Source organism: Pelodiscus sinensis, chromosome 1 (genome assembly GCF_049634645.1).
Source record: "Pelodiscus sinensis isolate JC-2024 chromosome 1, ASM4963464v1, whole genome shotgun sequence".
NCBI lineage: Eukaryota > Metazoa > Chordata > Testudines > Trionychidae > Pelodiscus > Pelodiscus sinensis.
The window spans coordinates 317,134,719-317,152,377 of record NC_134711.1 but is presented as its reverse complement, the minus strand read 5'-3'; the positions used below and the strand labels follow the sequence as shown (position 1 = coordinate 317,152,377).

The 17,659-nt window shown below is 44.4% G+C and overlaps 1 protein-coding gene across 3 annotated transcripts in view; it reads right to left on the bottom strand.

Annotated features, from left to right (window-relative positions):
* Positions 1–17,659, bottom strand: part of PAK1 (p21 (RAC1) activated kinase 1) — a 128,183-nt gene that overhangs the window by 15,420 nt on the left and 95,104 nt on the right. For all 3 annotated transcript variants that reach the window (XM_006131928.4, XM_006131927.3, XM_006131926.3), the window contains 3 exons: positions 16,572–16,684; positions 6,557–6,674; positions 2,809–2,908 (listed from right to left, as the gene is read on the bottom strand). In XM_006131928.4, coding sequence (XP_006131990.1) covers positions 2,809–2,908; positions 6,557–6,674; positions 16,572–16,684 — 331 coding nt within the window. The remainder of the gene's footprint in view (positions 1–2,808; positions 2,909–6,556; positions 6,675–16,571; positions 16,685–17,659) is intronic.

Genomic DNA, 17,659 nt, shown 5'->3' with positions numbered 1-17,659 from the left:
CCCCCTCCACCCGAACCAGTTTTTCCCTTGCTGCAGCTCGTAATAAAACTGCCTCTGGCTACTTGTTGCTTAAACACAACGCAGAGTGAAGGCTTGTTTTCTTCCACACTGTCAGAGAAAAGAAACTGCCCCCCCCCAGTAAAAAAGTTTGGCCAGGCCGCTCTTGTTCTGCAGTACTCCTTGAGAGAAACCGGCCGCACCCTTCCTGCATACCATTGCCTTTAGAAAAAGGAAAGGTGTAAAACAAAAAGAAGTATCTTTTCATACAGTGCACAGTCAATCTGTGGAACTCCTTGCCAGAAGATATCGTGAAGGCCAATAGCCTCAGACTCTCCCACCCGTCACCTTGGCGTGAGAACTGCGGGGCTTACCTGGTCGCATGAAACCTGCACAGTTTCGGCCCAACCCCTGGGACACAGACCCCCCACTTGGTGACCATTGGGCCATATATGGTAATATGCAAGCGCGGGAAAGCGATGTGCAGATTTGGGGATAAATACCCATGGCACAGTTCACTCTAGGAGGTCTTCGCAACACACGTACCACCGTGCGTGTGCCTTCTCGTATACTTCAAAGCGCTACCGGCCTGATCAACCGACCAGCCACCTCCCCCGACTCTCGGGCGTAACCAAGGCCTTCGCAACCGAACCGATATCTGTGAAATGTTCCGTGTGCTGTGTAAGTTGGTATGTATGATTTGATTTTTTCCTGTTGTATAAGCTTAGTGTTGTAGTTGTTTTTGGGTAGTACATAAGAGTTTGTAATTATCACTGTTATTTAATTACTGTAGCTGGATATTTTAAGATTAGAGACTATTCCCCTTGCCATTCCCATCCCTATATCTCTGACACGTTTTACTAGAAGCCATAGAATAAATATAATAAATACTGTAAATTCATTATTAACACGGTCTATTAAAAATCTTAGAATAAATACTATAAATTCACCTCTGTCATAAATAAATATTTTTTATTTGATAAAACTGTCCACCTGGCTCTGTCCTTCCCCCGTTCAGTATTCATTATCGGACCTGTGATTCTCGCGACACACACCTCCCTGGGAAAGGGTGCCTTCTTGTGTGCCAGCCCCAACTCTGTGCTACTCCATGCTTTTCCTGAGGGAGACAGAAGAGTCAGCTCCAGACCTGAAGCAATCTTAACTGGTCTCCCTCTGACTGTCTCAGTGCAGTCAGCAGGAACAGCTGCTCGGTTTCTGCAGAGGTGTCTGCTCTGGAAAGTGAAGTGGCAGCGCACTCACAACCCGAGAGCGATCTCTGGCCTGGTGAAAGCCCTGCTACCAAAGCAGGCTGCATACAACCTGTTTAAGCAGGTGCTGAGACAGGAAAATGTCCTGAGCCTCGAGTCCACTGTCTTAAATGATTGCACAATACTCTGGGGTGGGCCTCACCAAGACAGAGCAAGCACTGTATGTGAGGGTCACTCCCCCAAAGTCAAGGACAATGTTTAAACCCAGTAGGGACATCACTGAGGAAACAAACGACTACAACTAATGCTACTCTAGCACGAAGGGTACTCTTAACTACACACGAGGGAACAACCTAAACTAGCTGAGAGGTTGTGACCATGCAGAGCTCCGACTCCAGCCACAGTATGAAAAAACAGAGAGGGTCAGGGGAGCATCGCCTCAGCTAAGAAAAGGGTTATGGCCAGGAGGCACAAGTGCCACCCTTCTATGTGTACAGCAAGCAAATTTCTTCAGCTCCAATGCGCTGCACACATGCACGCCGAAGCAGAACACCTGCAACTACTGGAAGAAACAACAACCAGCCAATTGCTGCTGGCAGACTTATTTCAGACTGGTAAGGGACAGAATACACACAGCTTAATTTTCAGACCCCCCTGGGGAGCCTCATAGCCAGTCTAACCACTGGAAAAACCATCTATGGCTTATACCTGTGTAAAATCTGTACTGGAGCCATTGAAAGAATCGGAAAGCATGCTGCACCATTTTCCACAGAAAGACTTTTCTAACTTAGCCCGCAATAAGCAGATATCAGAATGCAGCTTTAAAAAGAGAAATTGTGTAACACGCACAGCACCTTTGCCTCTGGCTAGCTATTCATACCTTGAGACAAAGTCAAAGCCGTGGGCTACTGACGTGCAGTTCTACTCTGAAAAGTGATTATATAAAACGTATAAATGATACTTTCTTACTCAGCAGATCTGCTCGTGGAGTGAATATAGCATTCTAGCTGCTCGCATTTACTGACTAAGCAGAGGTTTATTCATTTATTTATGTTTGTCTCCTGTTAACTCTAGAGCAGGTTTCTCTTCCATTTAATGCACCATCAAAGTTCTTTACTAGGTTCCAGTCAATTATCCCGTGCAAGCCCATGGCAAGCGATATGATTGCACAGGAGACGTGAAGGACAATGTGGCGGGCAGAATCTTAGTTGCTGGTGATAATGTGCATGAAGGAAAGAGCTCAGCATGGCTCTCAGAGCCCAGACTGAGTGGGCATGGCTGACAGTTTGCAAAGATGGAATACATGGAACCCACTATGCAGGTTGTTATTCATACTAAATGTGTTCTGTCCTCAAGTAATGAGACCTCTTCCTCCCACCCCTAGTCATCTTTTTAATCTAGCCCAAACATATTTAAAGCTATGGTCTCAATGCACATTGATTTAACCCTGCAGCTACCATTAATGCAAATAGGTGCCACTGCCATATCGGAACACCAAAAACATCGACTGTCCTCACAACACAACTATACCTTGGAAGGACAACCTGCCCTTTCATTTGCAAGCTCATAATTAGAGTTATTATCAAGGGTGCCTTCTGCGTACTTAGCTTGACGGAGCCATCCATTCCTAGTAGGATATTGTCACTCTTGATGTCTCGGTGAATGACTTGGTTCGAATGCAGGAATTCCAGAGCCTGAAGACACTATGAGAAAGTCCACAACACAGTATTTTAAATAAAGCCATTCAACAACCTAGGAAACAGCACTGGAAAAGGAGCAACTGATCAACTAGTCCAATTTGAATATGTGCACTTTTAAACAGCATGGGCTTAGTTTCTTTAGAATATGCAAACTATTTTATCCTCATTATCCTGTTTTAATGGCTACATTTCTGATGTGACACACAAGTGATACTGTCAGATCTCAAACCTGGGTAGAATAGAAGTACAAACAAAGGACCCGCCATGGAATGAATCATTATGAGCTGGTCAAAGAATGGATTTTCAGTTCATTGGCAAGTCCCCCCCAAAATAGACCAATGCATAAATAAGTTACTTTTGGGGTCAAACCAAAAATGACATTTAAAACCCTTTTTACAAATAAAAAAAATGTTAGTCAAAACTAATCAAAATGTCTTAATGTAAAAACAAAATGTTTCACTGCTACTCAAAACATTCTGTTTCTGTTTTCAGGCATTTTGACAAAAGCAAAGGAATTTCAAACAGGGAGAAGATGGGTGGAACATCCTTTATAAGCCTTCATCCACTGGCGAGAGCAGCCACATGGGAGATTATTACTCCAACAGAACCCCAATGCAAGATGACAAGAGACTCATTGGCATTGAAAGTGAGTTTCAGCTGGCCTGACCAACTCATTAATGATATAAACGACATCTTTTAGATACAGGTTTAGATAGCACCAGAAAGCTAAATACCATACTGATCATTGATAGTAAAAGTGCACATACAGCGGCAAATTCAAACATACAAACATTGGTAATTACATTCTTCAAGTGCATCTGCTAGACAGCACTGAAGTCACCCCACCCTAAACAAAGAAATATGATTCTGCCACTTTGAAGGTAGTTCTAAAGTTGAGCAAGCGGCAGTGGAAATGCAATGTACATAGAAGATTAACAAGACCATCAAACACGCAAGTGAAGGAGATAACCACTCAGCATCACAGCATAGGGAGGAGACTGCAGGCAACAGATCAATTTGCATTTTAGCATACACCAGTGAGGGAAGAAAACAGCATCAAACTTTCTCCACCAGGATACTCCAAGTTGCCTTCTTCTCAGCCTGAATGGACTTTACTGTGGGGAAGTTAACCTTCAGAAGAATTCGTTTTAAAGGTTCACTAGGCTATAAAAGAGTGGAGGCAATGAAACCCAAGTTATCTTCCATCTAAAAAGACAAATCTTTCAGGTCTTTGTGGGACACCCAACAAGAGAGGAGGTCAGCCATCTTGCTGAAAGGTAAACTGGTACCTTGAACCAAGACTATAGCTTGTTTAGTTAAATCCTAGGCTCCAGAAAGCATTTTTCACTTGTGTTCCTGTAATCATTTCTAACTCTATTCTTTACACTTGAACTCACTTAAAACTATCTCCTTTTGCTCCCAGTCTTGTTTTACTTTTAATCTAACCCAATCCAGCATTGTGTTACAGGTTGTCCTTGCTACAAGTCCAAGATACATTCCAAAAAACTTGGATTTATAGCGAAACAACTTAAAGCAGGGACTTTTTTTCTGCACCTGATTTGCGCTAATTTTTTTTTTTTTTGCACGACTTAAGAGTGGGGAATGGGAGGATTTATAATGCATCATTTCCTAAATGACTTTAGTGTGGAATGGATGTATACCAGAGCAACTTATAGTGGGGACACCTTGTATTATGTTTTTTAACTGAAGTGATGGTTAACTCCAGTTAAAAAGTGATGAGCTACGCATTTTCTCTCTTTAGAGGAGTAAACAGGCCTTCTTATTTCTCTGAACAGTCCAGGAAAGGGCTGGACATTGAAGGGCACAAGGTTCCAGGAAAATTCAGGCCTAGTGGCTTTTCATATCACCATGTCTGACCACAAATTGCCACTATCAACGATAGTGAATAGTTATTTGGCCAGTGAAAGACGTCAAGAATGAGGCCTTCAGCCTATGAAACTGAACCTGGGTATCCTATATCCAAGATACCTGTATAACCCACACACCTACTGGGTGTGGTGTATTGTCCCATGTAGTGGCATTTAGGCCACTTACAGAAAGAAAGAGTGACTTTCCTCTATAGCCTGAGCTGAGAGCCAGCTGGCTTTTAGCTCAAGCTGTAGAGGCTCTTGCACTAAGCTCCAATGGTCCCAGATTCAGTTACACCTCTCCAGCCACAAAGCTAATAGTTATAACTAGGGTTGCCAGGTGTCCGGTATTGACCTGGACAGTCCAGTATTTTTGCCTCCTGTCTGGTAAAAAAAATTCAGAAAATACCAGACACCTAAAATGTCCGGTATTTTCTGATTTTTTTCCCCCGGACAGGAGGTGAAAATACTGGATACCTGGCAACCCTATGACACACTCGGCAACTGGGCCCAGCCCCCGGCATCCCCCCTCCCACCCCCAGACCCCCTGCTTACCTGGTTCTGCAGGTAAGCTGCATTTTGGCTTGATCACAAAAACAAAATGGCCACCAGCAAAAAAGCCTAAAGACCAAGGGGAAGCAATGCCTTCCCTGGGTCTTAGTGCTCCACCGCTCCCCTGTTCCTATTGCTATTCCGACTCTGCAGGCACTCTGAAAGGGGCCATGCTGTTTTATTTATTTATTTATTTTGCTCAACAACTTTGGTCTCGCCTCCCCCCCGCCAACATAATTTTTTCCCCGGTGTTTTTTTTTGGGGGGGGGGGAGGGATGTTCGGTATTTTTGGTTAAACCATATGGCAACTCTAGTTATAAAGGAAACACCTCCTGCTGTTTTATGAAGCCTTTGCTTTACTTTCTTCAAAATGCCTGAAATGGTGTGGGATTGAAACAAAAGATTTCCTTTCAACAGTACTGAAACATTGAAACTTTTTCTCTTTGGTTGAAGCTGTTTAAACTTGACACAAGTTTATGAATTGCTTCACAGCATTTCCAGAGAAGGATGATGGTAAGGTCTCTGAGACTGTACAAAATTACGGTGGGTGGAGCTTTTTCAAAGGTGCAGAGGGCAGCTGGGACAATGGAAAGTCAATGGAAGTTAAGTGCCTAACTCCCATCTGTGCCTTTGAAAATCTGCCCCTTGATTTACAATCTCTCAGAATTTGCTTGTCCCTCGCTGCCTGGTTTTGAGGCAAATCAAACCAGTATAAAGTCAATTTCTCCCGATGTAATGGAGAGTGCAGAAAATTAAAAATATTAAGATTTCCAGGCCAGGTGGGACGAATGATCACCTAGTCTGCCCTCACACATAATAGAGCATAGAACCGACCCAGTATTTTTTTCCATCCAACCCGTAACTTGTTTGCATTAGAGTATAGTTCTGCAAAAGGCATCCAGTATTGACTGAAAATGATGGAGAAGCCACCATACCCCTACATAGACACTGTCAGGCAGGTTTTACTTCAAGCAAGGACTTTAGGGAACATTCAAATTGTTGAAGATGGGACTACATCCAGTAGCTAATGTTCGTACAGCATTTCATGCTACTTCCGTGCTCAACTCATTGGTGATACTGCTTTTAAACCTTTCTAAGCTACGTCCTATGGAACATCAAGTTCCAAGTCACAGCAAGCATCACAGTTCTCCTGTAAAAACCATGGTTCTTCATAGAAACCTTCATTTTATTTACACATTTCACACAGAGCGCTCACAGAGCAGAATCTTACCTCACGACACACAGCTGCTATCTGTCCTTCATCCATGCAGGTCTCGGTTACGACATCCGTCAGGGAGCCGCCTGCCAAATACTCCATAACTACCCACAGCTCATCTCCTACAAGGTAACTATAAAGGGCCAAAAAAATAACAGAAGGTAGCTGTATTTCTTTAGCCAAAAAGCTCCGAGTAAAGCTATTTTTAAACAGTAGTGGGCCACTAGGCATCTGTGCCTCATTCCGAAGCCCAAAATGCCTGCAGTCAGTGTGAAGTTATGGAAACAGCTTTGAGCACAGCTGAGAGCTCTCTCTGTTCAGACGCATCACTGGGATTCACAGTCTATTATCATCCAATTTTATGTTCTCAGCATTTTTACTTCATGTGTTACACCTGCGTGGTGTACAGCTCAGGGAGGTAAAATCCCATTGAATCGGTTAACTGGTTCCAGGCAAGGGCTGTGCCAGCCGAGCTGGAGCAGCCCCCGCATGTGAGGCACCTGGATCCACCGTGGACACAAGCTGCTCTGGCAGGGATGCTGGAGCTGCCCCTCCCTAAGGGGGTACCCGGGCCCATTGCAGGCAGGGGATGCTCCAGCCCAGCCGGACCAGCCATAGAGGGTTCCCCCACACATGGCTGAAGCAGCCCCTGCTCCAGTGCCCGCTGGTTAACCTTAACCAGTAAGCCTCACTCCTTAAGGGCAAGGTTTACTGGTTAACCATTCACATCCCTAGTACAGCTATTGTAATGTGTGTATCTAAGCCATGCCGAGAGTCCCAGACCATTGTTATAGGAGAGGAAGCTCAACCAATCACCACCCTTATTCTGTAGGGGTACGTCTAGACTACACGGCTCCGTTGACGGAGCCATGGAAAATAGTTTACTTGGCATAGTCAAAGAAGCGGGGATTTAAATAATGGCTTGGTTTACCAGCGTGGTCGACAAAGGCTTCCCTTGTCGACTGCGCCGCATCTAGACTGCCACGCTGTGCTAGATCAGCTGATCGTCGGCATAGTGCGGTGGCCATTTTTATTTTAATGAAGCAGGGATTTAAATCCCCACTACTTTGACTATGCCGAGTAAACTATTTTACATGGCTCCGTCGATGGAGCCATATAGTCTAGACGTACCCTAGCTAATTAACATGTAACAATTTCATTGACTATATGAGAGAAACTGCACAGACGGTGAATTACTTGGCTCAATAGCTATACCCCTGTACTTGTCACCACATAAATCCACACAACTCTCCCAGCACAACACAATCACACACTCAGCCAATATGTATGATTAACCCCAACATACACATAACACACACACTCTTAACTATAGTACACACTCCTCATTCACCACCCACACAAATCAACACAAATCTTCCAGCACAATATCATCTAGACACAAATCAACAGAGCCACCTATATAACAAACAACGTACACATGGGATTTGCTTTCTGTTACATACAAGTTTTAAGTTCTCAGCCATTTTCAACTATTTTATTTTTGGCATATGAATTACCCTGAGACTGCACGGACTTTCAGATATGAGTTAATTTAGTAGTGCTAGAGATGCAATTTACTTGTACAATTAGGAATATAAGCGACTAGTTGAGTCACTACTCGACTAGTTGCTTCCCCCTCCTTGCTGCCTCTGGATTAGAGGAAGCAAGGGTGGAGAGTATGAGCTGGTGCTGGGTGAGAGCTGGCTTAAAAGCTGGTTTCCCCCAGCACCATCTCCACGGGGGGGGGGGGGGGGGGCAGGGGAATGGGAAGGCAGAGGCCCAGAGGGGAAATGGCGCAAGCAGGGACTGAAGCAGTCCACACTGGCGCCAGGTCCCAGCTGCTGCACCTCTGCCTTCAAAGGCAGAGGCGCAGCAGGGAACCTGGGGCAAGCAAGGACTGAAGCTTCAGTCCCCATTTGCCCCAGGTTCCCTGCTGTGCCTTTGCTTCAGCTTTATTCCCCACTCGCCCTGGGTTCCCTGCTGCGTCTCTGCCTTTGAAATGTAGCAAAAGCCCCATAGGGGCTACATTTCAGAGGCAGAGTGCAGCAGTAGGGACCTGGCACAAGCAGGGACTGAAACTAAAGAAAGGTGCAGACAGGAGAGTGAGCGCCCCACCCCCCCTTCGACTAATCGATGGAAATTCCATGAACTACTCAATTAGCTGATTAAACTAAATTTAGCATCCCTACATACAATATTTCTGGTACTTCACTGCAGAGTTCCCTGTAAGCTGCGCACTTGTGCAACCACTCAGGAAAGATTCAGATGAAGCCCAACTGATTAGGAGAGCACCCACAGCTGGGGTTTTTGTTTCTACTGGTGGTGCACACTTACACATGCCTCAGTGCACATAAACCTTATTCTGCACCTGGATGGAAAAGATTAGAAGGAACATTGCTCCAATGATTTATTATTCGATGTACCCACCCCAAAGAGCTTCAATCTTAATTTAAGACAAAAGGAAAAGATGCAGATGTACACAGCAGGAGAGGATAGGGGTTGGGAGGAGATGGCTGGCACAGGACTTGGTTCAATTGGCTAGTTCAGAATACTCTCTTTCAGGAAGCAGTGGTGAAATCCTAACGTCTTTAAGGGATGTGTGTGTGATCTTGAGGTTACAAGCAAGACATTAGGTTGTAGAACTGCCATCTCTGGCATTAACTCATGGGACCTTGACTAAGTCATTGGGCCTCTTTGCCTCAGTTTACCCATCTGTAATGTCAGAAAAAACTGTGTTCCTTTACAGGGCCCATAGTGGGATGCTTATTTTATTTAGTATCCTCACAATAAATGTCAATTATAACATCTCTCTTCTCACTGCTACTCTACTCTGTTTTTAACATTAAATATGAAGAAAAAAATGTATTTTGTCAACTTTATACATTTTGCAGCCCGTTCATCTAACAGACATGGTCAGCAGACAGAAAAACAAGGACTCCAAATCAGTTTAAGAGCTGCTGTGGTGGTGCTGACATTGTGAATTCGCATCAATTTAAGAACACTTCCACCTTGCTCAGATGATCAATCCTACTGCTTCTTGAAGGCCAGAGGAAAATAGAATAGGTGGTTTCAAAGTAACGGATACTTCTCCAAGATGCCAAAGGTAGAAGGCAAGGCAAGTGTCTCATTCAGGGATTAGCTAAAAATCTCCCAAACAGGAGAATCAAAAAGTTTTAAAGCTTAATTTCGCTTTAAAATAGACAGTTGCTGAGGCCATATAGGATGGTTTGGGGCTGAAGTAACACAAACCAATAACTCTTGTACTAGAGAAGACGCTGTAGTTAAATGAGGATAGGTAGGGTCTAGGGATGTGAAAGTGTACAAGTGTACATGGTTAACCAATGAGCCCAAACTAACCAGGTTAACCTTCAGGGTTATACATAGTGCCCCCGCCACATACTCCAGCACTGCTGCATCTGTATCAGAGGCAGCAGTGTGGAGGAGGGACAGGTAGGAGCTGGTGTACACAAAGAGCCAGCTTTTAACCCAGCTCCCCATGAGCACCAGCTCCTGAGGAGCCACCTGCCCCGGCCCCCACTCCCTGCTGCTGACTCTGATATGGGGGAGGTGAGATGGCAGCCAGTATGTACAGGGAGCCAGCTTTAAGCTGGCTCCCTATGCATACTGGCTCACACAGAGCTGCTTTACCCACCTTTCCCCCTCCCTGCCCCAACCACTGTTCCCAGATCCCTGTGCACTGGCTCCTGAAGAGCCTCCCCCTCCAGCAGTTACACATTTACCTAAATAAATAACATCCCTAGTGTGGTCTGAACACGTGACTAGTTGCCAAGGAGACCAGAGTCCCAAGCCCAAGTCAGCAATGATTTGCTGCCTAGCAGTGTGCAAATCCTTTGAGTATCTTGAAGGAGCATACGTAGGACCCAGGAACATGGAGTGACTGGCCTGCACTCCCCTGCATGTCAGAGAACACACAGTCTCTGCACACCAGGCACCCATGAGAAAATTGTGGCAATTTCTGCTCTCTTTGGAGTCTCTTCCCTGGCAGTGCAGATTCCATACAAGCAGGGCTATACCACTGGCTCTGCTGCCTAAGCCTGAGCCTCTTGAAGGAGATGCAAAGGGTGGAACAGCACACATTTCTTCATGGACACTCCTGCTTACCCTATGTAACTGGGTTATCCTCCTCCTAATGGACTCCCAAAGCTATTGTATCCCAAATTCCTTTCCCCCCTCACCCCAACTTAAGATTTGTATGCCCTACCCATCATCTTTCCATCCAAAGGCAATTAGACATAACTCCCTTGCAGATTTCATTAGTACCTTTAATCAGGCAGAGGCAATTTCTTCCCCTGCCACTAGTGTCTTCTGCACCACAGCTGAGTTTGTAACTGGAAGACTCAAGCCACATGTCCCACATGACTATGTGCCGCAGAACCTAGCGAGCACCAGCTGGAAGCTGGAAAGTAATTCTGAGCAGCGGATCTGAGCAGAGCAAGCCCAGAAGCATGCTGGGCATCCGAAGATATGTCATCAGTGGCTGTATGTACATGCCAGAGCCTGGGCACCTGAGTAATTGAGCGATCTTACACAACCCACAAGGAGGCAGAATTAGTTCAAGCCTCCTGCCAGCTCCAGCTGTGGAAATGTGATCTGAGGAAGCAGGCTGGTGCAGCAGGGGCCAGTATTAGTCACTGAGCTGTTTATTGCAGACACGTTTCAAATGCTTTTTTGTTGGCAGTTTCTGAGGCAGGAAAAGGGATTAGGAGTCAGGACACCCAACGTCTGTTCCCTCCCACTGATCTGCTGTGTGACTTTGGGCCCATCACTTGGGGTCAAATTCCGCCACCCCAACTATGTAGTCCTTCTGAAATAAAGCTGCCTATGGAATGAGATGGAAATCAGCATGAATCAGTGTGCGAGAATTAGGCCAAGAACATCTCTATACCTCTGTTTCCCCATCTGTAGAATTGTGGGTGTTGCTCAGGCTTGCAGTTTAAGATTTTTCTATTGAAGACAGTATATAAACATCATTATCACTATAAACCTGCTCTTGTGAAAAATCCTATAGCATTAAATAGAAAATGACAGCTCTTCTACAGGCTTTTTGAGCAATCATGCTGATACAAAATTATACACCTATATACTATGGAGCACTATTAATTTTTTAAATCTTATACAGAAATTAGCTTTATCCATTAAATTTTAGAGGCGCACAGTACAGTATTACATTCCTGGATAGCCCTGTGATTCTACTCCTATTGAGTTGCATAGGATTTTTCCATATAGGTGACTACAACTGAAGGTTTCTATTCCTGAGTGGTTGGTTGGTTGTTTCTTTCTTTTTTTTTTTTTTTTTTTTTTTTTTAAAAAGGAAATTTCTCTCAAAAGTTAAGAAACAAAGGCCTGTATGTTTCTGGGGCTCTGCACAGGTGCAGTGGTCCAGACATATGCAAAGCACCAGAGGTTTGGGACTCAATAGGTATGTCTAGACTACAGGCTTTTTCGACAGATACCATCAACAAAGCCTCCGCCAAAAAAGAGCATCTAGACTACAACCAGTACTGTCGACAAAGCAAGCCGCTTTTTCGACAGTCTCTAGATGCTCTTTCGAAAAAGCACAGTTTGCATGCAATGGTGCCTTTTTTTCCAACAGAGTACTATCGAAAAAAAGGTGTTATTCCTCGTAGAATGAGGTTTACCGCCGTCGACAAAACTGCTGACAGAATATGGTGGTAGTGCAGAAGCAGGTATAGTTTTGTCGACAAAGCCCTGTAGTCTAGACACACCCAATGTGAAAATACATTGCACTTGCACAGTATTTTTTATACAGCACCTAGAACAATGGGGACCTGATCTGCTTGGGACCTTGAGGCACTTCTGTAATAAAATAGAGTTCCTGGTAGTATACAAAAGGGATAACGCATGATTAGCCCCATTTTACAATCAGAGGAATTGGGACACTAGAAAGGCCTATGATCTGGTTTTCACACAGGAAGCCTCTAGATCCTTAAGGGGCTTACAACCTAGATCTCTCACATCTCAGTCTAGTTCCTAATTTCAAGGGTGTCCCTCCCCATGCTACCTTTCGTAACGACAGATTTGTTAAAGCAAACTTGAATTCCAACCTGCAATGCATTCCATGTCTGAGAAAGGATGGGGAATAGGGCAGGCCAGGACAGACCTGATTCACATTATTCCTTTTACTAACCAGCAGAACCACAGGTTTACACTGGTGCAAAACTGAAGCAGCACAGTACAAGTTGCACTTCTATAAACTCTCTGGTCTGGCTCCTGGATCAGAGAGTCCCAGCATGCTGCAGGGGGTGGGGAGATGGGAGCCCGGCGTGGTGCAGGTGGAGGGGAGCCAGGAAGTCTGGTGTGCAGCTCAGCTGTGCTGCAAGGGGCAGGGAAGGAAGCGGGGGGGAGGGGGAGGAGAAGAGGGAGGAGCAGAAAGCCAGGGGGAAGGACAAGCAGGGGGCTGGAGATCACCTCCCCTAGTTCGTCAAAATCCTTCATCCAGGGCCAGTCAGGTCCCAAGGGTGCCAGATCAGTTAGGTCCATCTTGTAGACTTAATCTCTACACAGTTACAAGATGTGAGGAATACTATTTGGGAGCTGCTTTGCCCATTGCCTACAGCAGTACAATGACCAATTTTATTCAAGGTCTCTTTTGAAAGAAAGATGAAAACAAAAACAGCAGCTTATGTACAGGAGGCATTTAAACAAGACAGAGCCTGTAATTAACTGGTATCCTGGATTTTCTTAGTGGACAAGGCGAGTGCAATTCAAGTAGCTTTGCACAGCTTCTCTAATTGGATAATAAATGGCTTTTGAGCAACCTTATTGTCAAAGGAAGTTGTCACATTGCTCTTCATCAACCTAATTAAATGCACAGCATCTAATCTTATGTTCGTTGCAACACTCTACACAGCCATTTAAAATACAAACCGAAAAGGAGAACAGCCAAGAATTCCCAGAAGTCACCTTAGAAGTCACTTATGGCTCAATACATATAAAAGCTCTCCATTTAAACAGTTCAGTTATGTGCAGTGTTTGAATTAACAGCCCTGTTTTAATTGCGAGAGGGCTGGTGGCAGAGGTGGATCCTGCTCACCCCACTTCAGTTCGCCTGCATCCAGAACCCCCATCAGGATGTACAGCTGGTCCCCAACTTACGACTATCCACACTTACGACCAAAGCAGTCGTAAATGCGGTCCCCGAGTTACGAACGTGATGGGCACTTATGAACAGCGCGGTCGCCATGTAACTCAATGGGATCCGAGTTACGAACACTTCGCATTATGGCCAAGTGTTTGGTCCGTAACTCGTTCATAACTCGGGGACCGGCTATACTGCAAGGCTCACCACTTCTTTCAGGTCTTCCTGGCATGATGGGGAGAACTATACAAATGGGGTGTGGTGGGTGACTGAAGGATCTAGTGATTGTATGTACTTAGTGTGTGATTTAGAGGATTGTTGTATGCAGTGTGCTGAGAGAAATAAATACAGTAGAACCTCAGAGTTATGAATACGAGAGTTACAAAATGACTTGTTAACCATACATCTCATTTGGAACTGGAAGTACACCATCAGGCAGCAGCAAAGACAAAAGAAAGCAAATACAGTGCAAGAAAGTAACAGTACAGTGCTGTGTTAAACGTAAACTACTACAAAAAAAATAAAGGGAAAGTTTAAAAAAGGTTTGACAAATTAAGAAAACTTTTTGGTGCCTGTTTCATTTAGATTAAGATAATTAAAAGCAACTTTTTTTCTTCTGCATAGCAATATTTCAAAGCTGTAGTCAGTTAACATTCCATTGTAAACTTTTGAAAGATGTGAAAACCATAATGTTTGTCACTTTGAACCAATCTCCTCCATTCCCAAGGTGTTTGTAAGAGATGTTCTACTGTACTCACAAAAACATCTGCACTGATCAATAATGGATTGGTATCAGTCTCAGATATATCCTGGGAAAAAGATGAAGGTTTAGCTATCCAGAGCCTTTGCAATGTCACATCTCCATCTTAACACACCTTTTGTTTTATTCATAACAATTTACATTTGTATAACTGCAAGTGTGAAGAGAGGCATTTTTGGCTAACGACCCCTTTAGAATAAGCCTTGCAGACTTTAATATCTGTGTAAAGCAGATGTGTATTCCATTGCACAGTATAATCTGAAAAATCCACAGACAGACTTCATGGCTATTTATTTACAATGCATTTGAAGGGAAAAAGGGATGGAGTAAGTCAAGATTTAAGCATGTGGTCCAAGCCAAAAGGGCTGTATATAGGACCCTGAATGCTTTGCACCAATCTGGATTTTAATTCTATGGCAGCTTCACTCAAGTTAAATATGAAAAACTTCAATGAAGTATGAAAATGGCTAATCCAATCAATACAAAGGACTCCTGATTATTTAGTTTGAAACTAAATTTAAGTTACTGTATGCTGTCCCCGCATTTTCAGTTTTTGATGTGCCACAAGTTTTTGCTCGGATAGCTCATAACTATATCCTAATAATTGGCAGAGGTGGGGGAGAGAGCGGAAGCTAGGCTTTCTGGCATTTGGGTAGAAGACAAGTGAAGCTTTTGGCAAATGGGAAGGCAGTTTGGGATTAGTATAAAAGCCTTTTAACTGGGTGTTCCTTCTAAAATGGTTAACAATGAAACTGACACTGCTGATGTTTCTAAAGACATCATTAGATTTAAACACCTTGTTGGGCTGAAAGGGACAGTTCATGTCTCAACTCTGTTTTAGACCATCTACAGCATCGATTCCCAAACTGTGTGTGTGTGGTGGGGGGGGGGGGGGAGGGGCTGAAGAAATTCCAGGGGGGAGGGGGACGTGAGGTGACCCAGCCACAATTCCACCCCAAGTTTTGCTGCTATTTTTTTGGGCGGGAGGGGAGGGTTTCTCAAACTTCAAAAAGGGGGCGTGATGTCAAAAAGTTTGGGAACCACTGATCTACAGACTCAGGGAAACATTGCGGCATTGACTTACACATTGGGTGATTTTCAGAGTCATGAGGACAAGTAGCTTTTTTTTTTTTTATAAACAGTAAAAGTTTAACTTGTGTGTGGAAAGGTGGTATCAGAACACATAACATAGCCAGAATGTTATGGCTCAGGGCTTGTCTACACACAGTCCTGTACGGATTTAGCAATACCGGTTTAGAAAAACACATATAGCTAAATCAGTACAACTTGTCCACCGGTACTTTTTGTAAGGCACAGCCTTGCATGAAAGATGGTTCTGGAACACAACTCCCTAGGGGGAGCTCCAGAAGATGGCCTGTTGGAAGCATGCTCGTACCTCCAGGAATTAACAGGAAAGCAGCAGCTGACGTACTCTTCCAAAAGGCTCGGCCTGTGCTCACAATGCCAGGGGGGGCCAGCTCTGTGAAAGGAAGAGCCCTGTTCCCTTTGGGGAGGTTACTGGCACCCTGGGCAATAGCTCTGTTCAGCGCTGGAGCAGAAGGCCTTTGACTGAATCCACCAAGAAGTGGCGATCAGGACAGAGAGAAAGGCCTCCCTCTCCCTCTCCCACACACACACTTTATACCCAGATTGTGCCCAGCCCTGGACAATGTGTTTTCTATTCAGCAGCTAAATGACTATATCCTGACTCAGGGAGAATCATGCCAGAAGAGCTCTATTAGAAGTTCTGCTAGTGGGACCGTGTTTCCTGGGATCCTGGCAGGCTTATTTCTCTGAATGCTGGATGTCAGCACCATTTATATCAAGGCTCCAGGGGAAGAGGAAAGAAAATGTAAGCATCATGGCTTAGTTTCCATTTCTCCTCCGGTGGCAGGAGGGAAATTGCTTTCAGAGTTTAAAATGCAGCAAAGGAGAGGGCTACAATTTGGAATCCTGACTAAAGCCTTCCATGCCTGCATTTTTATGGTGGACCAAGTGCCAGTGAAGGTTCTTTGATGCAGACACCTATCCACTAAGATCTGGACAGAACACCTGGGACAGAGTTACTATAACCCTGAGTTGGATTCAAACAAGATTGAGGACGGTGAAAGACAGCAGCTGTACATAGGCCTGTACAAATCAGAACATACCTGTCCAAGTAGTTGACAATGTTGGGGTTTTTGTTTTCCCTCATTACAAGGATTTCATTAATTATAAGTTCTTTCTTGGGCTGCTGTTGCAAATTCATTTGTTTGATTGCAACCTAAAAGTAGGAGGAAAAAAATAAGGAAAGCGTTACTATATTAACACCCCTAGAAATCAACCAGTTTCTAGTCTCTGCTACTTAAGTCCAATCTTCAAATAAAGTTTAACACTGCTTTATCATCTCAGGTCACCCTGCTGTTTTGGGACAGGGCAAGTACTCTCATCCAGTCCGTTTCCAGAAATGTTCAGGGTAGCAAGCCAAAAAATATGAAGAGACAAGTATTTTCCTACTAAGAGCCTGCATCATAGCTGGACAGGCTTGTTCCTTGAAGTGCTCTTGGCAAAACAACAAATCGCTCCTTAGTACAGTATGGATTGATTTCTCTAAAATGCTCATTCTTTATGGAATCCAGCTCTCTTTATTTTGGATCCACATCTTCTTTCCATGCTCCAAGAACTTTGTGGGACAAATTCATTTAGCTTAAGCACAGTCCTTCAAGGTAATAATTTCACTTTGTAATTACTTGAGCTGCAAGGGGGAGCAGAGGTGTTCAGATCCAAAGCTGGGTGATGTCTGGACAAGAAAGTCTGGCTCGGACCCATTTCTAGCCATAATTTAGGAGATGGACTCTTATCATGGTTTGTATCTTCCTGCAGTGCACTACACACACACACACACACACACACACACACACACACACACACACACACACACACCCCTCTTCACGTGCGCATGTGTACACAAAGTAGACAAGGGTCTGATGCAATGTGCCCTTCACCATCATATCCAAATAGTCAGAATACCAGTATATAAAGGGCAACTTGGCCACACACACTCAGGCTACGTCTACACTGGCCCCAAATTCCGGAAAAGGGATGCAAAGCAGGTAAGTCAGAATAGGGAAATCCGCGGGGGATTTAAATATCCCCCGCGGATTTAAATAAACATGTCCGCCGCTTTTTTTCTGGCTTGGGGAAAAGCCGGAAAAAAGCGTCTAGACTGGCGCGATCCTCCGGAATAAAGCCCTTTTCC